The sequence below is a fragment of the Hemiscyllium ocellatum genome, unplaced genomic scaffold, assembly GCF_020745735.1.
Source record: "Hemiscyllium ocellatum isolate sHemOce1 unplaced genomic scaffold, sHemOce1.pat.X.cur. scaffold_1601_pat_ctg1, whole genome shotgun sequence".
Lineage (NCBI taxonomy): Eukaryota > Metazoa > Chordata > Chondrichthyes > Orectolobiformes > Hemiscylliidae > Hemiscyllium > Hemiscyllium ocellatum.
This window is the reverse complement of record NW_026867830.1, coordinates 22,501-47,344: the sequence shown is the minus strand read 5'-3', so window position 1 is coordinate 47,344 and position 24,844 is coordinate 22,501. Positions and strand designations below refer to the sequence as shown.

Genomic DNA, 24,844 nt, shown 5'->3' with positions numbered 1-24,844 from the left:
TTAGCACGACCAGTCCCCCACCCTAACCCGCACACCCCTGGGCACTATGGGAAATTTAGCACGGCCAATCCCCCACCCTAACCCGAACATCCCTGGCCACTATGGGTAATTTAGCACAGACAATCTCACCCTAACCCGCACATCCCTGGGCACTATGGGTAATTTAGCACGGCCATCCCCCACCCTAACCCGCACATCCCTGGGCACTATGGGTAATTTAGCACGGCCAATCCCCACCCTAACCGCACATCCCTGGGCACTATGGGTAATTTAGCACGGCCAATACCCCACCCTAACCCGCATATCCCTGAGCACTAAGGGTAATTTAGCACGGCCAATCCCCACCCTAACCTGCACATCCCTGGGCACTATGGGTAATTTAGCACGGCCAATCCCCACCCTAACCGCACATCCCTGGGCACTATGGGTAATTTAGCACGGCCAATACCCCACCCTAACCCGCACATCCCTGGGCACTATGGGTAATTTAGCACGGCCAATCCCCCACCCTAACCCGCACATCCCTGGGCACTATGGGTAATTTAGCACGGTCAATCCCACCCTAAACCGCACATCCCTGGGCACTATGGGTAATTTAGCACGGCCAAACCCTCCTTAACCCGCACATCCCTGGCACTATGGGTAATTTAGCACGGCCAATCCCCCCCCCTAACCTGCACATCCCTGGGCACTATGGGTAATTTAGCACGGCCAATCCCCACCCTAACCTGCACATCCCTGGGCACTATGGGTAATTTAGCACGGCCAATCCCCCACCCTAACCTGCACATCCCTGGGCACTATGGGTAATTTAGCACGGTCAATCCCCCACCCTAACCCGCACATCCCTGGGCACTATGGGTAATTTAGCACGGCCAATCCCCCACCCTAACCCGCTCATCCCTGGGCACTATGGGTAATATAGCACGACCAGTCCCCCACCCTAACCCGCACATCCCTGGGCACTATGGGAAATTTAGCACGGCCAATACCCCACCCTAACCCGCATATCCCTGGGCACTATGGGAAATTTAGCACGGCCAATCCCCACCCTAACCTGCACATCCCTGGGCACTATGGGTAATTTAGCACGTCAATCCCCCACCCTAACCCACACATCCCTGGGCACTATGGGTAATTTAGCACGGCCAATCCTCCACCCTAACCCGCTCATCCCTGGGCACTATGGGTAATATAGCACGACCAGTCCCCCACCCTAACCCGCACATCCCTGGGCACTATGGGAAATTTAGCACGGCCAATACCCCACCCTAACCCGCATATCCCTGGGCACTATGGGAAATTTAGCACGGCCAATCCCCCACCCTAACCTGCACATCCCTGGGCACTATGGGTAATTTAACACGGCCAATCCCCCACCCTAACCTACACATCCCTGGGCACTATGGGTAATTTAGCACGGCAATCCCACCCTAACCTGCACATCCCTGGGCACTATGGGTAATTTAGCACGGCCAATCCCCACCCTAACCCGCACATCCCTGGGCACTATGGGTAATTTAGCACGGCCAATCCCCCACCCTAACCCGCACATCCCTGGGCACTATGGGTAATTTAGCATGGTCAATCCCTACCCTAACCTGCACATCCCTGGGCACTATGGGTAATTTAGCACGGCCAATCCCCCACCCTAACCCGCACATCCCTGGCACTATGGGTAATTTAGCACGGTCAATCCCCCACCCTAACCTGCACATCCCTGGGCACTATGGGTAATTTAGCACGGCCAATCCCCCACCCTAACCTGCACATCCCTGGGCACTATGGGTAATTTAGCACGGCCAAGCCCCCACCCTAACCCGCACATCGTGGGCACTATGGGTAATTTAGCACGGCCAATCCCCCACCCTAACCCCACATCCCTGTGCACTCTGGGTAATTTAGCACGGCCAATCCCCACCCTAACCTGCACATCCAAGGGCACTATGGGTAATTTAGCACGGCCAATCCCCACCCTAACCCGCACATCCCTGGGCACTATGGGTAATTTAGCACGGCCAATCCCCCACCCTAACCTGCACATCCCTGGGCACTATGGGTAATTTAGCACGGTCACTCCCCACCCTAACCTCCACATCCCTGAGCACTATGGGTAATTTAGCACGGCCAATCCCCACCCTAACCCCACATCCCTGTGCACTATGGGTAATTTAGCACGGTCAATCCCCACCCTAACCGCACATCCCTGGGCACTATGGGTAATTTAGCACGGCCAATCCCCACCCAAACCCGCACATCCCTGGGCACTATGGGTAATTTAGCACGGCCAATCCCCCACCCTAACCTGCACATCCCTGGGCACTATGGGTAATTCAGCACGGTCAATCCCCCACCCTAACCTGCACATCCCTGGGCACTATGGGTAATTTAACACGGTCAATCCCTACCCTAACCTCCACATCCCTGGGCACTATGGGTAATTTAGCACGGCCAATCCCCCACCCTAACCTGCACATCCCTGGGCACTATGGGTAATTTAGCACGGTCAATTCCCACCCTAACCTGCACATCCCTGGGCACTATGGGTAATTTAGCACGGCAATCCCCCACCCTAACCGCACATCCCTGGGCACTATGGGTAATTTAGCACGGCCAATCCCCCACCCTAACCTGCACATCCCTGGGCACTATGGGTAATTTAACACGGTCAATCCCTACCCTAACCTCCACATCCCTGGGCACTATGGGTAATTTAGCACGGCCAATCCCCCACCCAAACCTGCACATCCCTGGCACTATGGGTAATTTAGCACGGTCAATTCCCACCCTAACCTGCACATCCCTGGGCACTATGGGTAATTTAGCACGGCCAATCCCCCATCCTAATCCGCACATCCCTGGGCACTATGGGTAATTTACCATGGTCAATCCCTACCCTAACCCGTACATCCCTGGGCACTATGGGTAATTTAGCACGGCCAATCCCCCACCCTAACCCGCACATCCCTGGGCACTATGGGTAATTTACCATGGTCAATCCCTACCCTAACCTCCACATCCCTGGGCACTATGGGTAATTTAGCACGGCCAATCCCCACCCTAACCTCCACATCCCTGGGCACTATGGGTAATTTAGCACGGCCAATACCCCACCCTAACCCGCACATCCCTGGGCACTATGGGTAATTTAGCACGGCCAATCCCCCACCCTAACCCGAACATCCCTGGGCACTATGGGTTATTGAGCACGGCCAATCCCTCCTTAACCCGCTCATCCCTGGGCACTATGGGTAATTTAGCACGACCAGTCCCCCACCCTAACCCGCACACCCCTGGGCACTATGGGTAATTTAGCACGGCAATCCCCCACCCTAACCCGAACATCCCTGGCCACTATGGGTAATTTAGCACAGACAATCTCACCCTAACCCGCACATCCCTGGGCACTATGGGTAATTTAGCACGGCCAATCCCCACCCTAACCTGCACATCCCTGGCACTATGGGTAATTTAGCACGGCCAATCCCCACCCTAACCGCACATCCCTGGGCACTATGGGTAATTTAGCACGGCCAATTCCCCACCCTAACCCGCACATCCCTGGGCACTATGGGTAATTTAGCACGGCCAATCCCCCACCCTAACCCGCACATCCCTGGGCACTATGGGTAATTTAGCACGGTCAATCCCACCCTAAACCGCACATCCCTGGGCACTATGGGTAATTTAGCACGGCCAATCCCCCCCTAACCCGCACATCCCCAGGCACTATGGGTAATTTAGCACGGCCAATCCCCCACCCTAACCTGCACATCCCTGGGCACTATGGGTAATTTAGCACGGCAATCCCACCCTAACCTGCACATCCCTGGGCACTATGGGTAATTTAGCACGGCCAATCCCGCACCCTAACCTGCACATCCCTGGGCACTATGGGTAATTTAGCACGGCCAATCCCCCACCCTAACCCGCACATCCCTGGGCACTATGGGTAATTTAGCACGGCCAATCCTCCACCCTAACCCGCTCATCCCTGGGCACTATGGGTAATATAGCACGACCAGTCCCCCACCCTAACCCGCACATCCCTGGGCACTATGGGAAATTTAGCACGGCCAATACCCCACCCTAACCCGCATATCCCTGGGCACTATGGGAAATTTAGCACGGCCAATCCCCCACCCTAACCTGCACATCCCTGGGCACTATGGGTAATTTAGCACGGCCAATCCCCACCCTAACCCGCACATCCCTGGGCACTATGGGTAATTTAGCACGGCCAATCCTCCACCCTAACCCGCTCATCCCTGGGCACTATGGGTAATATAGCACGACCAGTCCCCCACCCTAACCCGCACATCCCTGGGCACTATGGGAAATTTAGCACGGCCAATACCCCACCCTAACCCGCATATCCCTGGGCACTATGGGAAATTTAGCACGGCCAATCCCCCACCCTAACCTGCACATCCCTGGGCACGATGGGTAATTTAACACGGCCAATCCCCCACACTAACCTGCACATCCCTGGGCACTATGGGTAATTTAGCATGGGCAATCCCACGCTAACCTGCACATCCCTGGGCACTATGGGTATTTTAGCACGGCCAATCCCCCACCCTAACCCGCACATCCCTGGGCACTATGGGTAATTTAGCACGGCCAATCCCCCACCCTAACCCGCACATCCCTGGGCACTATGGGTAATTTAGCACGGTCAATCCCCACCCTAACCTGCACATCCAAGGGCACTATGGGTAATTTAGCACGGCCAATCCCCACCCTAACCCGCACATCCCTGGGCACTATGGGTAATTTAGCACGGCCAATCCCCACCCTAACCTGCACATCCCTGGGCACTATGGGTAATTTAGCACGGTCACTCCCCACCCTAACCACCACATCCCTGGGCACTATGGGTAATTTAGCACGGCCAATCCCCCACCCTAACCCCACATCCCTGTGCACTATGGGTAATTTAGCACGGCCAATCCCCACCCTAACCCGCACATCCCTGGGCACTATGGGTAATTTAGCACGGCCAATCCCCCACCCAAACCCGCACATCCCTGGGCACTATGGGTAATTTAGCACGGCCAATACCCCACCCTAACCCGCATATCCCTGGGCACTATGGGAAATTTAGCACGGCCAATCCCCCACCCTAACCTGCACATCCCTGGGCACGATGGGTAATTTAACACGGCCAATCCCCCACCCTAACCTACACATCCCTGGGCACTATGGGTAATTTAGCATGGGCAATCCCACGCTAACCTGCACATCCCTGGGCACTATGGGTAATTTAGCACGGCCAATCCCCCACCCTAACCCGCACATCCCTGGGCACTATGGGTAATTTAGCACGGCCAATCCCCACCCTAACCGCACATCCCTGGGCACTATGGGTAATTTAGCACGGCCAATCCCCACCCTAACCTGCACATCCCTGGGCACTATGGGTAATTTAGCACGGCCAATCCCCCACCCTAACCCGCACATCCCTGGGCACTATGGGTAATTTAGCACGGTCAATCCCACCCTAAACCGCACATCCCTGGGCACTATGGGTAATTTAGCACGGCCAATCCCTCCTTAACCCACACATCCCCTGGCACTATGGGTAATTTAGCACGGCCAATCCCCCAACCTAACCTGCACATCCCTGGGCACTATGGGTAATTTAGCACGGCCAATCCCCCACCCTAACCCACATCCCTGGGCACTATGGGTAATTTAGCACGGCCAATCCCCCACCCTAACCCGCACATCCCTGGGCACTATGGGTAATTTAGCACGGCCAATCCCCCACCCTGACCTGCACATCCCTGGGCACTATGGGTAATTTAACACGGTCAATCCCTACCCGAACCTCCACATCCCTGGGCACTATGGGTAATTTAGCACGGCAATCCCCCACCCTAACCCGCACATCACTGGGCACTATGGGTAACTTAGCATGGCCAATCCCCACCCTAAGCCGCACATGCCTGGGCACTATGGGTAATTTAGCACGGCAATCCCCCACCCTAACCCGCACATCCCTGGGCACTATGGGTAATTTAGCACGGCCAATCCCCCACCCTAAACCGCACATGCCTGGGCACTATGGGTAATTTAGCACGGTCAATCCCCTCCCTAACCTGCACATCCCTGGGCACTATGGGAAATTTAACACGGCCAATCCCACCCTAACCGCACATCCCTGGGCACTATGGGTAATTTAGCACGGCCAATCCCCCACCCTAACCTGCACATCCCTGGGCACTATGGGTAATTTAGCATGGCCAATCCCTCCTTAACCCGCACATCCCTAGGCACTATGGGTAATTTAGCCCGGCCAATCCTCCACCCTAACCTGCACATCCCTGGGCACTATGGGTAATTTAGCACGGCCAATCCCCACCCTAACCCGCACATCCCTGGGCACTATGGGTAATTTAGCACGGCCAATCCCCCACCCTAACCCGCACATCCCTGGGCACTATGGGTAATTTAGCACGGCCAATCCCCCACCCTCACCCGCACATCCCTGGGCACTATGGGTAATTTAGCCCGGCCAATCCCCCACCCTAACCCGCACACCCCTGGGCACTATGGGTAATTTAGCACGGTCAATCCCCACCCTAACCCGCACATCCCTGGGCACTATGGGTAATTTAGCACGGCCAAACCCCCACCCTAACCTGCACATCCCTGGGCACTATGGGTAATTTAGCACGGCCAATCCCCACCCTAACCTGCACATCCCTGGGCACTATGGGTAATTTAGCACGGCCAATCCCCCACCCTAACCCGCACATCCCTGGGCACTATGGGTAACTGAGCACGGCCAATCCCACCCTAACCTGCACATCCCTGGGCACTATGGGTAATTTAGCACAGACAATCCTCCACCCTAACCCGCACATCCCTGGGCACTATGGGTAATTTAGCACGGCCAATCCCCACCCTAACCTGCACATCCCTGGGCACTATGGGTAATTTAGCACGGCCAATCCCCACCCTAACCCGCACATCCCTGGGCACTATGGGTAATTTAGCACGGCCAATCCCCCAACCTAACCTGTACATCCCTGGGCACTATGGGTAATTTAGCACGGCAATCCCCCACCCTAACCTGCACATCCCTGGGCACTATGGGTAATTTAGCCTGGTCAATCACCCACCCTAACCCGCACATCCCTGGGCACTATGGGTAATTTAGCACGGCCAATCCCCACCCTATCCCGCACATCCCTGGGCACTATGGGTAATTTAGCATGGTCAATCCCCACCCTAACCTGCACATCCCTGGGCACTATGGGTAATTTAGCACGGCCAATCCCCACCCTAACCTGCACATCCCTGGGCACTATGGGTAATTTAGCATGGTCAATCCCCACCCTAACCTGCACATCCCTGGGCACTATGGGTAATTTAGCACGGCCAATCCCCACCCTAACCTGCACATCCCTGGGCACTATGGGTAATTTAGCACGGCCAATCCCCACCCTAACCTGCACATCCCTGGGCACTATGGGTAATTTAACATGGCCAATCCCTCCATAACCCGCATATCTCTGGGCAGTATGGGTAATTTAACATGGCTTCCCCATCCTAACCCGCACATCCCTGGGCACTATGGGTAATTTAGCACGGCAATCCCCCACCCTAACCTGCACATCCCTGGGCACTATGGGTAATTTAGCATGGTCAATCCCCACCCTAACCTGCACATCCCTGGGCACTATGGGTAATTTAGCACGGCCAATCCCCCACCCTAACCTGCACATCCCTGGGCACTATGGGTAATTTAGCACGGCCAATCCCCCACCCTAACCCGCACATCCCTGGGCACTATGGGAAATTTGGCACGGCCAATCCCCCAACCTAACCTGTACATCCCTGGGCACTATGGGTAATTTAGCCTGGTCAATCACCCACCTTAACCCGCACATCCCTGGGCACTATGGGTAATTTAGCATGGTCAATCCCCACCATAACCTGCACATCCCTGGGCACTATGGGTAATTTAGCACGGCCAGTCCCCCACCCTAACCTGCACATCCCTGGGCACTATGGGTAATTTAGCACGGCCAATCCCTCCTTAACCCGCTCATCCCTGGGCACTATGGGTAATATAGCACGACCAGTCCCCCACCCTAACCCGCACACCCCTGGGCACTATGGGTAATTTAGCATGGCCAATCCCCCACCCTAACCCGAACATCCCTGGCCACTATGGGTAATTTAGCACGGCCAATCCCACCCTAACCGCACATCCCTGGGCACTATGGGTAATTTAGCACGGCCAATCCCCCACCCTAACCTGCACATCCCTGGGCACTATGGGTAATTTAGCACGGCCAATCCCCCACCCTAACCTGCACATCCCTGGGCACTATGGGTAATTTAGCACGGCCAATCCCCCACCCTAACCTGCACATCCCTGGGCACTATGGGTAATTTAGCACGGTCAATCCCCACACTAACCCGCACATCCCTGGGCACTATGGGTAATTTAGCACGGTCAATCCCCACACTAACCCGCACATCCCTGGGCACTATGGGTAATTTAGCACGGCCAATCCCCCACCCTAACCTGCAAATCCCTGGGCACTATGGGTAATTTAGCACGGCCAATCCCCACCCTAACCTGCACATCCCTGGGCACTATGGGTAATTTAGCACGGCCAATCCCCCACCCTAACCTGCACATCCCTGGGCACTATGGGTAATTTAGCACGGCCAATCCCCCACCCTAACCCGCCCATCCCTGGGCACTATGGGTAATTTAGCACGGCCAATCCCCACCCTAACCTGCACATCCCTGGGCACTATGGGTAAGTTAGCACGGTCAATCCCACCCTAACCTGCACATCCCTGGGCACTATGGGTAATTTAGCACGGTCAATCCCCCACCCTAACCGCACATCCCTGGGCACTATGGGTAATTTAGCACAGTCAATCCCCCACCTTAACCCGTACATCCCTAGGCACTATGGGTAATTTAGCACGGCCAATCCCCCACCTAACCCGCACATCCCTGGGCACTATGGGTAATTTAGCACGGCCAATCCCCCACCTAACCCGCACATCCCTGGGCACTATGGGTAATTTAGCACGGCCAATCCCCCACCCAACCTGCACATCCCTGGGCACTATGGGTAATTTAGCACGGTCAATCCCACCCTCACCCTCACATCCCTGGGCACTATGGGTAATTTAACATGGCCAATCCCACCCAAACCTGCACATCCCGGGGCACTATGGGTAATTTAGCACGGCCAATCCCCACCCTAACCCGCACATCCCTGGGCACTATGGGTAATTTAGCACGGTCAGTCCCCCACCCTAACCTGCACATCCCTGGGCACTATGGGTAATTTAGCACGGCCAATCCCCCCAGAACCCGAACATCTCAGGGCACTGTGGGTAATTTAGCCCGGCCAATCCCCCACCCTAACCTGCACATCCCTGGGCACTATGGGTAATTTAGCACGGACAATCCCCCACCCTAACCCGCACATCCCTGGGCACTATGGGTAATTTAGCACGGCCAATCCCCCACCCTAACCCGCACATCCCTAGGCACTATGGGTAATTTAGCACGGCCAATCCCCACCCTAACCTGCACATCCCTGGGCACTATGGGTAATTTAGAACGTCCAATCCACCCTAACCTGCACATCCCTGGGCACTATGGGTAATTTAGCACGGCCAATCCCCACCCTAACCTGCACATCCCTGGCACTATGGGTAATTTAGCACGGCCAATCCCCACCCTAACCTGCACATCCCTGGCACTATGGGTAATTTAGCACGGCCAATCCCCACCCTAACCCGCACATCCCTAGGCACTATGGGTAATTTAGCACGGCCAATCCCCACCCTAACCTGCACATCCCTGGGCACTATGGGTAATTTAGCACGGCCAATCCACCCTAAACCTGCACATCCCTGGGCACTATGGGTAATTTAGCACGGTCAATCCCCCACCCTAACCTGCACATCCCTGGGCACTATGGGTAATTTAGCACGGTCAATCCCCCACCCTAACCCGCACATCCCTGGGCACTATGGGTAATTTAGCACGGCCAATCCCCCACCCTAACCGCACATCCCTGGGCACTATGGGTAATTTAGCACGGCCAATACCCCACCCTAACCTGCACATCCCTGGGCACTATGGGTAATTTAGCACGGCCAATCCCCCACCCTAACCGCACATCCCTGGGCACTATGGGTAATTTAGCACGGCCAATCCCCACCCTAACCTGCACATCCCTGGCACTATGGGTAATTTAGCACGGTCAATCCCCACCCTAACCCTGCACATCCCTGGGCACTATGGGTAATTTAGCACGGTCAATCCCCCACCCTAACCTGCACATCCCTGGGCACTATGGGTAATTTAGCACGGCCAATCCACCACCCTAACCCGCACATCCCTGGGCACTATGGGTAATTTAGCACGGCCAATCCCCACCCTAACTTGCACATCCCTGGGCACTATGGGTAATTTAGCACGGCCAATCCCCCACCCTAACCTGCACATCCCTGGGCACTATGGGTAATTTAGCACGGCCAATCCCCCACCCTAACCTGCACATCCCTGGGCACTATGGGTAATTTAGCACGGCCAATCCCCCACCCTAACCTGCACATCCCTGGGCACTATGGGTCATTTAGCACGGCCAACCCCCCACCCCCACCCTAACCCGCACATCCCTGGGCACTATGGGTAATTTAGCACGGCCAATCCCCCACCCTAACCGCACATCCCTGGGCACTATGGGTAATTTAGCACGGCCAATCCCCCAACCTAACCCGCACATCCCTGGGCACTATGGGTAATTTAGCACGGTCAATCCCCACCCTACCCTGCACATCCCTGGGCACTATGGGTAATTTAGCACGGCCAATCCCTCCATAACCCGCACATCCCTGGGCACTATGGGTAATTTAGCACGGACAATCCCACCCTCACCTGCACATCCCTGGGCACTATGGGTAATTTAGCATGGTCAATCCCCACCCTAACCCGCACATCCCTGGGCACTATGGGTAATTTAGCACGGTCAATCCCACACCCTAACCTGCACATCCCTGGGCACTATGGGTAATTTAGCATGGCCAATCACTCCCTCACCTGCACATCCCTGGGCACTATGGGTAATTTAGCACGGTCAATCCCACCCTCACCCTCACATCCCTGGGCACTATGGGTAATTTCGCACGGCCAATCCCCCACCCTAACCGCACATCCCTGGGCACTATGGGTAATTTAGCACGGTCAGTCCCCCACCCTAACCTGCACATCCCTGGGCACTATGGGTAATTTAGCACGGCCAATCCCCCCCTAACCCGCACATCTCAGGGCACTGTGGGTAATTTAGCCCGGCCAATCCCCCACCCTAACCTGCACATCCCTGGGCACTATGGGTAATTTAGCACGGACAATCCCCCACCCTAACCCGCACATCCCTGGGCACTATGGGTAATTTAGCACGGCCAATCCCCCACCCTAACCCGCACATCCCTAGGCACTATGGGTAATTTAGCACGGCCAATCCCCACCCTAACCTGCACATCCCTGGGCACTATGGGTAATTTAGCACGGCCAATCCCCCCCTAACCTGCACATCCCTGGGCACTATGGGTAATTTAGCACGGACAATCCCCCACCCTAACCTGCACATCCCTGGGCACTATGGGTAATTTAGCACGGCCAATCCCACCCTAACCCGCACATCCCTGGGCACTATGGGTAATTTAGCACGGCCAATCCCCCACCCTAACCCGCACATCCCTGGGCACTATGGGTAATTTAGCACGGCCAATCCCCCACCCTAACCGCACATCCCTGGGCACTATGGTAATTTAGCACGGCCAATCCCCACCCTAACCTGCACATCCCTGGGCACTATGGGTAATTTAGCACGGCCAATCCCCCACCCTAACCGCACATCCCTGGGCACTATGGGTAATTTAGCACGGCCAATCCCCACCCTAACCTGCACATCCTGGGCACTATGGGTAATTTAGCACGGCAATCCCACCCTAACCTGCACATCCCTGGGCACTATGGGGTAATTTAGCACGGCCAATCCCCACCCTAACCCGCACATCCCTGGGCACTATGGGTAATTTAGCATCGGCCAATCCACCCTAACCTGCACATCCCTGGGCACTATGGGTAATTTAGCACGGCCAATCCCCACCCTAACCCGCACATCCCTGGGCACTATGGTAATTTAGCACGGCCAATCCCCCACCCTAACCGCACATCCCTGGGCACTATGGGTAATTTAGCACGGTCAATCCCCACCCTAACCGCACATCCCTGGGCACTATGGGTAATTTAGCACGGCCAATCCCACCCTAACCGCACATCCCTGGGCACTATGGGTAATTTAGCACGGCCAATCCCCACCCTAACCTGCACATCCCTGGGCACTATGGGTAATTTAGCACGGCCAATCCCCCACCCTACCCGCACATCCCTGGGCACTATGGGTAATTTAGCACGGTCAATCCCCCCCCTAACCTGCACATCCCTGGGCACTATGGGTAATTTAGCACGGCCAATCCCCACCCTAACCTGCACATCCCTGGGCACTATGGGTAATTTAACACGGTCAATCCCTACCCGAACCTCCACATCCCTGGGCACTATGGGTAATTTAGCACGGCCAATCCCCCACCCTAACCCTGCACATCCCTGGCACTATGGGTAATTTAGCACGGCCAATCCCCACCCTAACCGCACATCCCTGGGCACTATGGGTAATTTAGCACGGCAATCCCCCACCCTAACCCGCACATCCCTGGGCACTATGGGTAATTTAGCACGGGCAATCCCCCACCCTAACCGCACATGCCTGGGCACTATGGGTAATTTAGCACGGTCAATCCCCTCCCTAACCTGCACATCCCTGGGCACTATGGGTAATTTAGCACGGCCAATCCCACCCTAACCGCACATCCCTGGGCACTATGGGTAATTTAGCACGGCCAATCCCCACCCTAACCTGCACATCCCTGGGCACTATGGGTAATTTAGCACGGCCAATCCCCCCCTAACCCGCACATCCCTGGGCACTATGGGTAATTTAGCCCGGCCAATCCCCCACCCTAACCTGCACATCCCTGGGCACTATGGGTAATTTAGCACGGCCAATCCCACCCTAACCCGCACATCCCTGGGCACTATGGGTAATTTAGCACGGCCAATCCCCACCCTAACCCGCACATCCCTGGGCACTATGGGTAATTTAGCACGGCCAATCCCCCACCCTCACCCGCACATCCCTGGGCACTATGGGTAATTTACCACGGCCAATCCCCCACCCTAACCCGCACATCCCTGGGCACTATGGGTAATTTAGCACGGTCAATCCCCCCCCCTAACCCGCACATCCCTGGGCACTATGGGTAATTTAGCACGGCCAATCCCCACCCTAACCTGCACATCCCTGGGCACTATGGGTAATTTAGCACGGCCAATCCCACCCTAACCTGCACATCCCTGGCACTATGGGTAATTTAGCACGGCCAATCCCCACCCTAACCCGCACATCCCTGGGCACTATGGGTAATTTAGCACGGCCAATCCCCCCCTAACCTGCACATCCCTGGGCACTATGGGTAATTTAGCACGGCCAATCCCCCCCTAACCCGCACATCCCTGGGCACTATGGGTAATTTAGCACGGCCAATCCTCCACCCTAACCTGCACATCCCTGGGCACTATGGGTAAATTAGCACGGCCAATCCCACCCTAACCCGCACATCCCTGGGCACTAGGGTAATTTAGCACGGCCAATCCCCACCCTAACCTGCACATCCCTGGGCACTATGGGTAATTTAGCACGGCCAATCCCCACCCTCACCCGCACATCCCTGGGCACTATGGGTAATTTAGCACGGCAATCCCCCACCCTAACCCGCACATCCCTGGGCACTATGGGTAATTTAGCACGGCCAATCCCCACCCTAACCCGCACATCCCTGGGCACTATGGGTAATTTAGCACGGCAAATCCCCACCCTAACCTGCACATCCCTGGGCACTATGGGTAATTTAGCACGGCCAATCCCACCCTAACCTGCACATCCCTGGGCACTATGGGTAATTTAGCACGGCCAATCCCCCACCTAACCCGCACATCCCTGGGCACTATGGGTAACTGAGCACGGCCAATCCCACCCTAACCTGCACATCCCTGGGCACTATGGGTAATTTAGCACGGACAATCCCCACCCTAACCCGCACATCCCTGGGCACTATGGGTAATTTAGCACGGCCAATCCCCACCCTAACCCGCACATCCCTGGGCACTATGGTAATTTAGCACGGCCAATCCCCCACCCTAACCCGCACATCCCTGGGCACTATGGGTAATTTAGCACGGCCAATCCCACCCTAACCGCACATCCCTGGGCACTATGGGTAATTTAGCACGGCCAAACCCTCCTTAACCCGCACATCCCCAGGCACTATGGGTAATTTAGCACGGCCAATCCCCAACCCTAACCTGCACATCCCTGGGCACTATGGTAATTTAGCACGGCCAATCCCCCACCCTAACCCGCACATCCCTGGGCACTATGGGTAATTTAGCACGGTCAATCCCCCACCCTAACCCGCACATCCCTGGGCACTATGGGTAATTTAGCACGGCCAATCCCCCACCCTAACCTGCACATCCCTGGGCACTATGGGTAATTTAACACGGTCAATCCCTACCCGAACCTGCACATCCCTGGGCACTATGGGTAATTTAGCACGGCCAATCCCCACCCTAACCCGCACATCCCTGGGCACTATGGGTAATTTAGCACGGCCAATCCCCACCCTAAGCCGCACATGCCTGGGCACTATGGGTAATTTAGCACGGCCAATCCCCCACCCTAACCGCCACATCCCTGGGCACTATGGGTAATTTAGCACGGCAATCCCCCACCCTAACCCGCACATGCCTGGGCACTATGGGTAATTTAGCACGGCAATCCCCCACCCTAACCTGCACATCCCTGGGCACTATGGGTAATTTAACACGGCCAATCCCACCCTAACCGCACATCCCTGGGCACTATGGGTAATTTAGCACGGCCAATCCCCCACCCTAACCTGCACATCCCTGGCACTATGGGTAATTTAGCACGGCCAATCCCCCTTAACCCGCACATCCCTAGGCACTATGGGTAATTTAGCCCGGCCAATCCTCCACCCTAACCTGCACATCCCTGGGCACTATGGGTAATTTAGCATGGCCAATCCCACCCTAACCCGCACATCCCTGGGCACTATGGGTAATTTAGCACGGCCAATCCCCCACCCTAACCCGCACATCCTGGGCACTATGGGTAATTTAGCACGGCCAATCCCCCACCTAACCCGCACATCCCTGGGCACTATGGGTAATTTACCACGGCCAATCCCCCACCCTAACCCGCACACCCCTGGGCACTATGGGTAATTTAGCACGGCCAATCCCCACCCTAACCGCACATCCCTGGGCACTATGGTAATTTAGCACGGCCAAACCCCCACCCTAACCTGCACATCCCTGGCACTATGGGTAATTTAGCACGGTCAATCCCCACCCTAACCGCACATCCCTGGGCACTATGGGTAATTTAACAAGGACAATCCCCCACCCTAACCCGCACATCCCTGGGCACTATGGGTAATTTAGCACGGCCAATCCCCACCCTAACCTGCACATCCTGGGCACTATGGGTAATTTAGCACGGCCAATCCCCACCCTAACCCGCACATCCCTGGGCACTATGGGTAATTTAGCACGGCCAATCCCACCCTAACCTGCACATCCCTGGGCACTATGGGTAATTTAGCACGGCCAATCCCCACCCTAACCCGCACATCCCTGGGCACTATGGGTAATTTAGCACGGCCAATCCCCACCCTAACCTGCACATCCCTGGGCACTATGGGTAATTTAGCACGGCCAATCCCCCACCTAACCTGCACATCCCTGGGCACTATGGGTAATTTAGCACGGCAATCCCCCACCCTAACCTGCACATCCCTGGGCACTATGGGTAATTTAGCACGGCCAATCCCCACCCTAACCCGCACATCCCTGGGCACTATGGGTAATTTAGCACGGCCAATCCCCACCCTAACCCGCACATCCCTGGGCACTATGGGTAATTTAGCACGGCCAATCCCCACCCTAACCCGCACATCCCTGGGCACTATGGGTAATTTAGCACGGCAATCCCCCACCCTAACCCTGCACATCCCTGGGCACTATGGGTAATTTAGCACGGCCAATCCCCCACCCAAACCCGCACATCCCTGGCACTATGGGTAATTTAGCACGGCCAATCCCACCCTAACCTGCACATCCCTGGGCACTATGGGTAATTTAGCACGGCAATCCCCCACCCTAACCGCACATCCCTGGGCACTATGGGTAATTTAGCACGGCCAATCCCCCACCCTAACCCGCACATCCCTGGGCACTATGGGTAATTTAGCACGGCCAATCCCCCACCCTAACCTGCACATCCCCTGGGCACTATGGGTAATTTAGCACGGCCAATCCCCACCCTAACCCGCACTTCCCTGGGCACTATGGGTAATTTAGCACGGCCAATCCCCACCCTAACCTGCACATCCCTGGGCACTATGGGTAATTTAGCACGGCCAATCCCCCACCCTAACCTGCACATCCCTGGGCACTATGGGTAATTTAGCACGGCCAATCCCACCCTAACCCCACATCCCTGGGCACTATGGGTAATTTAGCACGGCCAATCCCCACCCTAACCTGCACATCCCTGGGCACTATGGGTAATTTAGCACGGCCAATCCCCCACCCTAACCCGCACATCCCTGGGCACTATGGGTAATTTAGCACGGCCAATCCCCACCCTAACCCACATCCCTGGGCACTATGGGTAATTTAGCACGGCCAATCCCCCCACCCTAACCTGCACATCCCTGGGCACTATGGGTAATTTAGCACGGCCAATCCCCACCCTAACCCGCACTTCCCTGGGCACTATGGGTAATTTAGCACGGTCAATCCCCCACCCTAACCCGCACATCCCTGGGCACTATGGGTAATTTAGCACGGTCAATCCCCACCCTAACCTGCACATCCCTGGGCACTATGGGTAATTTAGCACGGTCAATCCCCCACCCTAACCTGCACATCCCTGGGCACTATGGGTAATTTAGCACGGCCAATCCCCCACCCTAACCCGCACATCCCTGGGCACTATGGGTAATTTAGCACGGCCAATCCCCACCCTAACCCGCACATCCCTGGGCACTATGGGTAACTTAGCACGGCCAATCCCCCACCCTAACCCGCACATCCCTGGGCACTATGGGTAATTTAGCACAGCCAATCCCCCACCCTAACCCGCACATCCCTGGGCACTATGGTAATTTAGCACGGCCAATCCCCCACCCTAACCCACACTTCCCTGGGCACTATGGGTAATTTAGCACGGTCAATCCCCCACCCTAACCCGCACATCCCTGAGCACTATGGGTAATTTAGCATGGTCAATCCCCCACCCTAACCCGCACATCCCTGGGCACTATGGGTAATTTAGCACGGTCAATCCCCACCCTAACCCGCACATCCCTGGGCACTATGGGTAATTTAGCACGGCCAATCCCACCCTAACCCGCACATCCCTGGCACTATGGGTAATTTAGCACGGCCAACCCCCCACCCTAACCCGCACATCCCTGGGCACTATGGGTAATTTAGCACGGTCAATCCCCCCACCCTAACCCGCACATCCTGGGCACTATGGGTAATTTAGCACGGCCAATCCCCCACCGTAACCTGCACATCCCTGGGCACTATGGGTAATTTAGCACGGCCAATCCCCACGAACCCACACATCCCTGGGCACTATGGGTAATTTAGCACGGCCAATCCCCACCCTAACCCGCACATCCCTGGGCACTATGGGTAATTTAGCACGGTCAATCCCCACCCTAACCTGCACATCCCTGGGCACTATGGGTAATTTAGCACGGCCAATCCCCCACCCTAACCTGCACATCCCTGGGCACTATGGGTAATTTAGCACGGCCAATCCCCACGAACCCACACATCCCTGGGCACTATGGGTAATTTAGCACGGCCAATCCCCACCCTAACCCGCACATCCCTGGGCACTATGGGTAATTTAGCACGGTCAATCCCCACCCTAACCTGCACATCCCTGCGCAGAGAGGGTAAATAGACAAGGACTTCCCTTCCCTGGGGTGGTGGATTCCTGAACTAGAGGGGGCGTAGGTTTAAGGGGGAGAGGGAGGCCCGAGGGGTAACTGTTTTCCCGCAGAGAGAGGTGCGTGTGAGGGACGAGGAAGTGGTGGGGGCTGGGACAATGACAACGTTTAAATGGATGTGGTGGGGGATCGTGGGATAGGAAGGGGGTTAGAAGGAGATGGGCCAAGTGCTGGCAAATGGTCTGGGACCGAATTGGGTTAGGTTATCTGGGTTAGCACGGATGGGTGGGGACGAACGGCCTGTTTCTCTCCCATACGTCTCTCAATGGGGGACTGGGTTGATTGAGGATATCTGGGTTAGTACGGACAGGAGGGGCTGAAGGGCCTGTTTCTGTCCCGTACGTCTCTCAACGGGGGAACTGGATTGATTCAGGATACTCGGACGAGTTGGGCCGAAGGGTCTGCGCTTCCTCCGGCACCTACGGCTTCCTCCTCCGGTTGGCGTTGGGTCCATTTCGGATCCCTCCCGGGTCCCAGGGAGCGAGCATCGGCCATTACCGCCCCACCCATGACGTGATATCCGCCATGCCAGAAAACAAACGGGAAATGTTGGCCTCCCGACCCCCCCCCACACCCTTCGCCCTCTGTCGAGCGTAGACGCCAGAGTCCTCAGACGTTCCTGGTGGCGTCGAGGCGGCCATTCCTGGGATCGCTCTCGTGGGCATCCTCTTAACGGTCCATGACGCCCTTCCGTGAGATGTGGGGCTCCAGAACTGGGCACGATACGCCAATCGTGGCCCTGACCAGAGGGGTAATTGCCGGAGGTTTCGATTCAGGATATCTGAGCCGGCATGGACGGTGAGGGGCCGAAGGGCTTGTCTCCCTGCCATACGACGCTTGACGGGGCCTGGGGAAGATCAAAAAGGGAGCGTACGGCGGGTAGCCATCTTAGCCGCCCATTGTCCTCGACACGGGTCAAGGGGCACCGGAGCCAATCCGTCGCCTCCTCCTCTTCTTGAACCTCCATTTTTTTTTCAGGAGGTTGTGGGGGGGTGCAAGTGGGCAACTCGCCGTCTCTCACACAAGGACTGTGGGGTGTGGCAGCCATCTTGGCAAGCCATTGGCCACGGAGGAGGTCAAGGGGCACTGACGTCGATCCGTCCCATCCCCTTCTCGCAACCCCACCACTTTCTCGGTGGGGGGGGGAATGGCCTCCCTGTCGCCAACAGGGACCGTGCGTGCGGCAGCCATCTTGGCTGCCCGTCAGTCTCGACACAGTTCAAGGGGCGCCGAGGGTGATCCGTCGCCATCCTCTTCCCTCTCCCGCAACCCCCTCTCGATGTTTTCTCGTGGGGGATTGGCCGTGCCATCGCCCGCACAAGGAGCGTGCGGTGCGGCAGCCATCTTGGCCACCCATCAGCCTCGACACAGTTCAAGGGGCGCCGAGGGTGATCCGTCGCCATCCTCTTCCCTCTCCCGCAACCCCCTCTCGATGTTTTCTCGTGGGGGATTGGCCGTGCCATCGCCCGCACAAGGAGCATGCGGTGCGGCGGCCATCTTGGCCACCCATCAGCCTCGACACAGTTCAAGGGGCGCCGAGGGTGATCCGTCGCCATCCTCTTCCCTCTCCCGCAACCCCACTGCGAGGTTTTCTCACGGGAGAGAGCGCCCTCACCGTCGCCCGCACAGGAAGCGGGCGGTGCGGCGGCCATCTTGGCCTCCCGTTGGCCTTGACGTGGTTCAAGGGTCACCGAGGGAGATCCGCACCCCACCGCCGCCATTTCTTTGAGTGGAGAGGAGGACGGGGGGTCTTGTTGGTTAATGGGAGGGTCAACGCAGGAAGGGTGGGCGGCCAATCTCACGCCCCCCCCGACCTCCATCCCCGGACGTTGGCCAACCTGGGGGTGGGGATGGGGCGAAAGGGACGTGCACTCTGTGAGTCGGAAGGGGTGGCATGCCAGGGGTAGGGAGAAAGATGAGGAACTGGTGACCCCCTCCCCTTTACCCCCTTTCCTCTCACTGCCCCCCCCCTCAATTTAATGCCAATTTATCAAAATAGTCCAATGGCAGGGCACCTCTCACTGGGGACAGCCACCAGGAGTCTGAAACAGCTCTTCCAATTGGCCGGTGGCCACGTCACTCTTCCAATGCGCCCGACCTTGACCAATGGCGAGCCACAAATGTTCGTGCGGGTGTAGAGTCGGGGTCCAATTGGTGGAGTGGAAAGGGGGCGGGCGTCGGGCACACGGACGGGGAGCCAATCGGGGGCGGGGACGGGTAGCGGCCACGCGATTGGACGAGGGTGGCACGGTGGGGGGGTCCGCGCCAATGGGGCGGCGGGGTTGGAGCAGGACGGGGCGCGATTGGGTCCGGGGCCGTCCGCGGGCGTGGCCAAGCCGCGGGCTGGGTCCAATGGGAGCGGGAGATGTGGGCGTGTCCACCGTGAGGTTTGGGGCGCGTGGGGTGGGGGGGGGAGGGAGGAGGTGCCAGGTGCGGGCGCTGGCGGTTGCGACGGTTGGGTCCTCGCGCCGCCTCGAGCGCGGTTCGAATCGGCGACCGTTGGCGGAAGGCGGGAAGGAGCGCAGGTGAGGGGGGGGGAGGGGTGTTACCAGGGAGACGGCGGCGGGAGGTCACTGTGTTGTGGGGGAGGGGAAGGGCAAGGGCGGACTCTCTTAAAGGGACAGGCCCACATACACATCACACTCTTAAAGGGACAGGCCCCCACACATACACATCACACTCTTAAAGGGACAGGCACACATAAACATCACTCTTAAAGGGACAGGCCCACACACACACACACACACACATATATATCACACTCTTAAAGGGACAGGCCCACATAAACATCACACTCTTAAAGGGACAGGCCCCCCCACACACAAACACACATACATCACTCTTAAAGGGACAGGCCCACACACACATATATATCACACTCTTAAAGGGACAGGCCCACATAAACATCACATTCTTAAAGGGACAGGCCCACACACACATATATATCACACTCTTAAAGGGACAGGCCCACATAAACATCACATTCTTAAAGGGACAGGCCCACATACACACACACACATATATATCACACTCTTAAAGGGACAGGCCCACATACACACACACACTCTTAAAGGGACAGGCCCCCACACACATACGCATCACACTCTTAAAGGGACAGGCCCACACACACATACGCATCACACTCTTAAAGGGGCAGGCCCACATAAACATCACTCTTAAAGGGACAGGCCCACACACACACACACACACACATATATATCACACTCTTAAAGGGACAGGCCCACATAAACATCACACTCTTAAAGGGACAGGCCCCCCCACACACAAACACACATACATCACTCTTAAAGGGACAGGCCCACACACACATATATATCACACTCTTAAAGGGACAGGCCCACATAAACATCACATTCTTAAAGGGACAGGCCCACACACACATATATATCACACTCTTAAAGGGACAGGCCCACATAAACATCACATTCTTAAAGGGACAGGCCCACATACACACACACATATATATCACACTCTTAAAGGGACAGGCCCACATACACACACACACTCTTAAAGGGACAGGCCCCCACACACATACGCATCACACTCTTAAAGGGACAGGCCCACACACACATACGCATCACACTCTTAAAGGGGCAGGCCCACATAAACATCACACTCTTAAAGGGACAGGCCCACACACACATACGCATCACACTCTTAAAGGGACAGGCCCCCACGCACAGATCCATCACACTCTTAAAGGGACAGGCCCGCACACATTCATCATACTCTTAAAGAGACAGGCCCACACAGACATATACGTCACACTCTTAAAGAGACAGGCCCACACACATTCATCATACTCTTAAAGGGACAGGCCCACACACACACAGACACCTATCACTGTCTTAAAGGGAAGCATCACCGTTACAAAGAGACAGGGTGTACACATCACTCTCTTAAAGGGACAGGGCACCAACACTTCTTTCTCCGTGTCTTAAAGGGACTTGACCAGTGTCAACCAACTGAATCACTAACCAAAATGGCGGTGGGGTGGGGGAGGGGATGACTAAATTGACCGTGTCTTCAAATGTTTCTTCCATCTCTCTCTCTCTCTCTCTCCTCAGCGTCTGGACTCAGCGGTAAACCCGGACGTGGGCGGGGGGCGTGGGTAGCGCGTGCCAACACCCCCGCCCCGACCTCTCCAGACGATGGCGGAGGGGGCGCGGCCGCCGTCCGGCCCCCAGGGGGCCTACCAGTGCCTGGAGTGCGGCAAGGCCTTCAAGTGGTCGTCGCGGCTGACCCACCACCAGAGGAGCCACACGGGCGAGAGGCCGTACAAGTGCGGCGACTGTGGCAAGGCCTTCAAGGGTTCTTCGGCGCTCCTGTACCACCAGCGCGGCCACACCGGCGAGCGGCCCTACAAGTGCTCGGAGTGCGGCAAGGCCTTCAAGCGGGCCTCGCTGCTGGCGGTGCACCAGCGGGTGCACACGGGCGCCCGGGCCTTCCGCTGCCAGCTGTGCGGCCTGGCCTTCAAGTGGTCCTCCCACTACCAGTACCACCTGCGGCAGCACACCGGCGAGCGGCCCTACGGCTGCCCGGAGTGCGGCAAGGCCTTCCGCAACTCCTCCAGCCTGTCCCGGCACCGGCGGCTGCACACGGGGGCCCGGCCCTTCCCCTGCCAGGTCTGCGGCAAGGCCTTCGCCCAGAGCTCCAACCTGCGGCAGCACCTGCGCACCCACACCGGCGAGCGGCCCTACGGCTGCGGCGAGTGCGGCCGGGCCTTCACCCACTCCTCCAACCTGCTGCTGCACCGGCGTACCCACGCCCCGGCGCCCGCCGCCCCCTTGCCCTGCCCGGTCTGCGGCAAGGCCTTTGCCGCCCAGGCCTACCTGCGGCGCCACCTGCGCGCCCACGGAGGGGAGGGGGCGACGGCGGAGAGGGAGGACACCGTCGGGGTGGAGGTAGGCCCGGAGCCTTTGACCGCCGTCGTCGACGGCGGGCCAGTGGCCGGGGAGGAGGTGGTGGTGGCCGAGGAGGTGGAGGAGGCGCCCCCATGCCCGCCGGTGGGCGGCAGTGAGAGCCCGGGCGGGCCCACCCCGCCCGTGCCCCCTCCCCCTGCCCGCCCGCCAGCCTCCTCCCAGGCCGGCCGCCCCTACCAGTGCCCGGACTGCGGCAAGGCCTTCAAGGGCTCCTCCGGCTTGCGCTACCACCAGCGCGGCCACACCGGCGAGCGGCCCTACAAGTGCTCGGAGTGCGGCAAGGCCTTCAAGCGGGCCTCGCTGCTGGCGGTGCACCAGCGGGTGCACACGGGCGCCCGGGCCTTCCGCTGCCAGCTGTGCGGCCTGGCCTTCAAGTGGTCCTCCCACTACCAGTACCACCTGCGGCAGCACACCGGCGAGCGGCCCTACGGCTGCCCGGAGTGCGGCAAGGCCTTCCGCAACTCCTCCAGCCTGTCCCGGCACCGGCGGCTGCACACGGGGGCCCGGCCCTTCCCCTGCCAGGTCTGCGGCAAGGCCTTCGCCCAGAGCTCCAACCTGCGGCAGCACCTGCGCACCCACACCGGCGAGCGGCCCTACGGCTGCGGCGAGTGCGGCCGGGCCTTCACCCACTCCTCCAACCTGCTGCTGCACCGGCGCACCCACGCCCCGGCGCCCGCCGCCCCCTTGCCCTGCCCGGTCTGCGGCAAGACCTTTGCCGCCCGGGCCTACCTGCGGCGCCACCTGCGCACCCACGCCGGCGTCAGCGGGGAGGGTGCGCCCCTCCCGGAAGCCGCTCTGCCCGCCCCGGCACTGCCAGCCCTGCAGCCGCTGCCCGCCACCCAAGTTATCCACATCGTCCAGGCCGTCCCCACCGTCCACCTGGTGCAGACCTTCTGAGGCTCCATGCCGCGGGGAAGCGTTCCCGCATTTCCCAACCCCCTTCCCATTCCTTCCCCCCCCTTCCATCCCGAGGGATCCACGGATTTTCCGAATTTGGCGCCTCCCGCTGCTGGTTTTCGATGGATTTTCTGAATTTGGCGCCTCCCGCTGCTGGGAATTGATGGATTTTCCGAATTTGGCGCCTCCCGCTGCTGGTGTTCGATGGATTTTCCGAATTTGGCACCTCCCGCTGTTGGAAATCGACGGATTTTCCGAATTGGCGTCTCCCGCTGATGGGAATCTACGGATTTTCCAAATTTGGCACCTCCCGCTGCTGGGAATCGACGGATTTTCCGAATTTGGCGCCTCCCGCTGCTGGGAATCGACGGATTTTCCGAATTTGGCGCCTCCGCCGCTGGGAATTGATGGATTTTCCGAATTTGGCGCCTCCCACCGCTGGTGTTTGACAGTTTTTCCGAATTTGGCGCCTCCCGCTGTTGGGAATCGACGGATTTTCCGAATTTGCCGCCTCCCCCTGCCGGGGTTCGACGGATTTTCCGAGTTTGGGACTTGGCTCTCAAGGGAGACGACGGATTTTCCGCGTTTGGCGCCTCCCGCCGCTGGGGATCGACGGATTTTCCGCCTCCGGGGCTCCTCTGATAATGGAGTCGACGGATGGTTCCCATTTTGGAACGCCCCCGTCGCCGGGGCTGTACGGACTTTCCACGTTCGCCCTCCGGGAAGAGGGCGGATTCTCTCTGAGCCTGGAACTTCCCGCCGCTGGGATC

The 24,844-nt window shown here is 57.6% G+C and overlaps 1 protein-coding gene across 1 annotated transcript; it reads left to right on the top strand.

Annotated features, from left to right (window-relative positions):
* Positions 1 to 20,728: 20,728 nt before the first annotated feature.
* LOC132810276 (zinc finger protein 628-like) lies at positions 20,729 to 24,170 on the top strand. Its single transcript, XM_060822638.1, has 3 exons — positions 20,729 to 20,759; positions 22,323 to 22,346; positions 22,389 to 24,170. The coding sequence occupies exon 3, from the start codon at positions 22,407 to 22,409 to the stop codon at positions 24,072 to 24,074; it is 1,668 nt and encodes a 555-aa protein (XP_060678621.1). The 5' UTR covers positions 20,729 to 20,759; positions 22,323 to 22,346; positions 22,389 to 22,406; the 3' UTR covers positions 24,075 to 24,170.
* Positions 24,171 to 24,844: the final 674 nt, after the last annotated feature.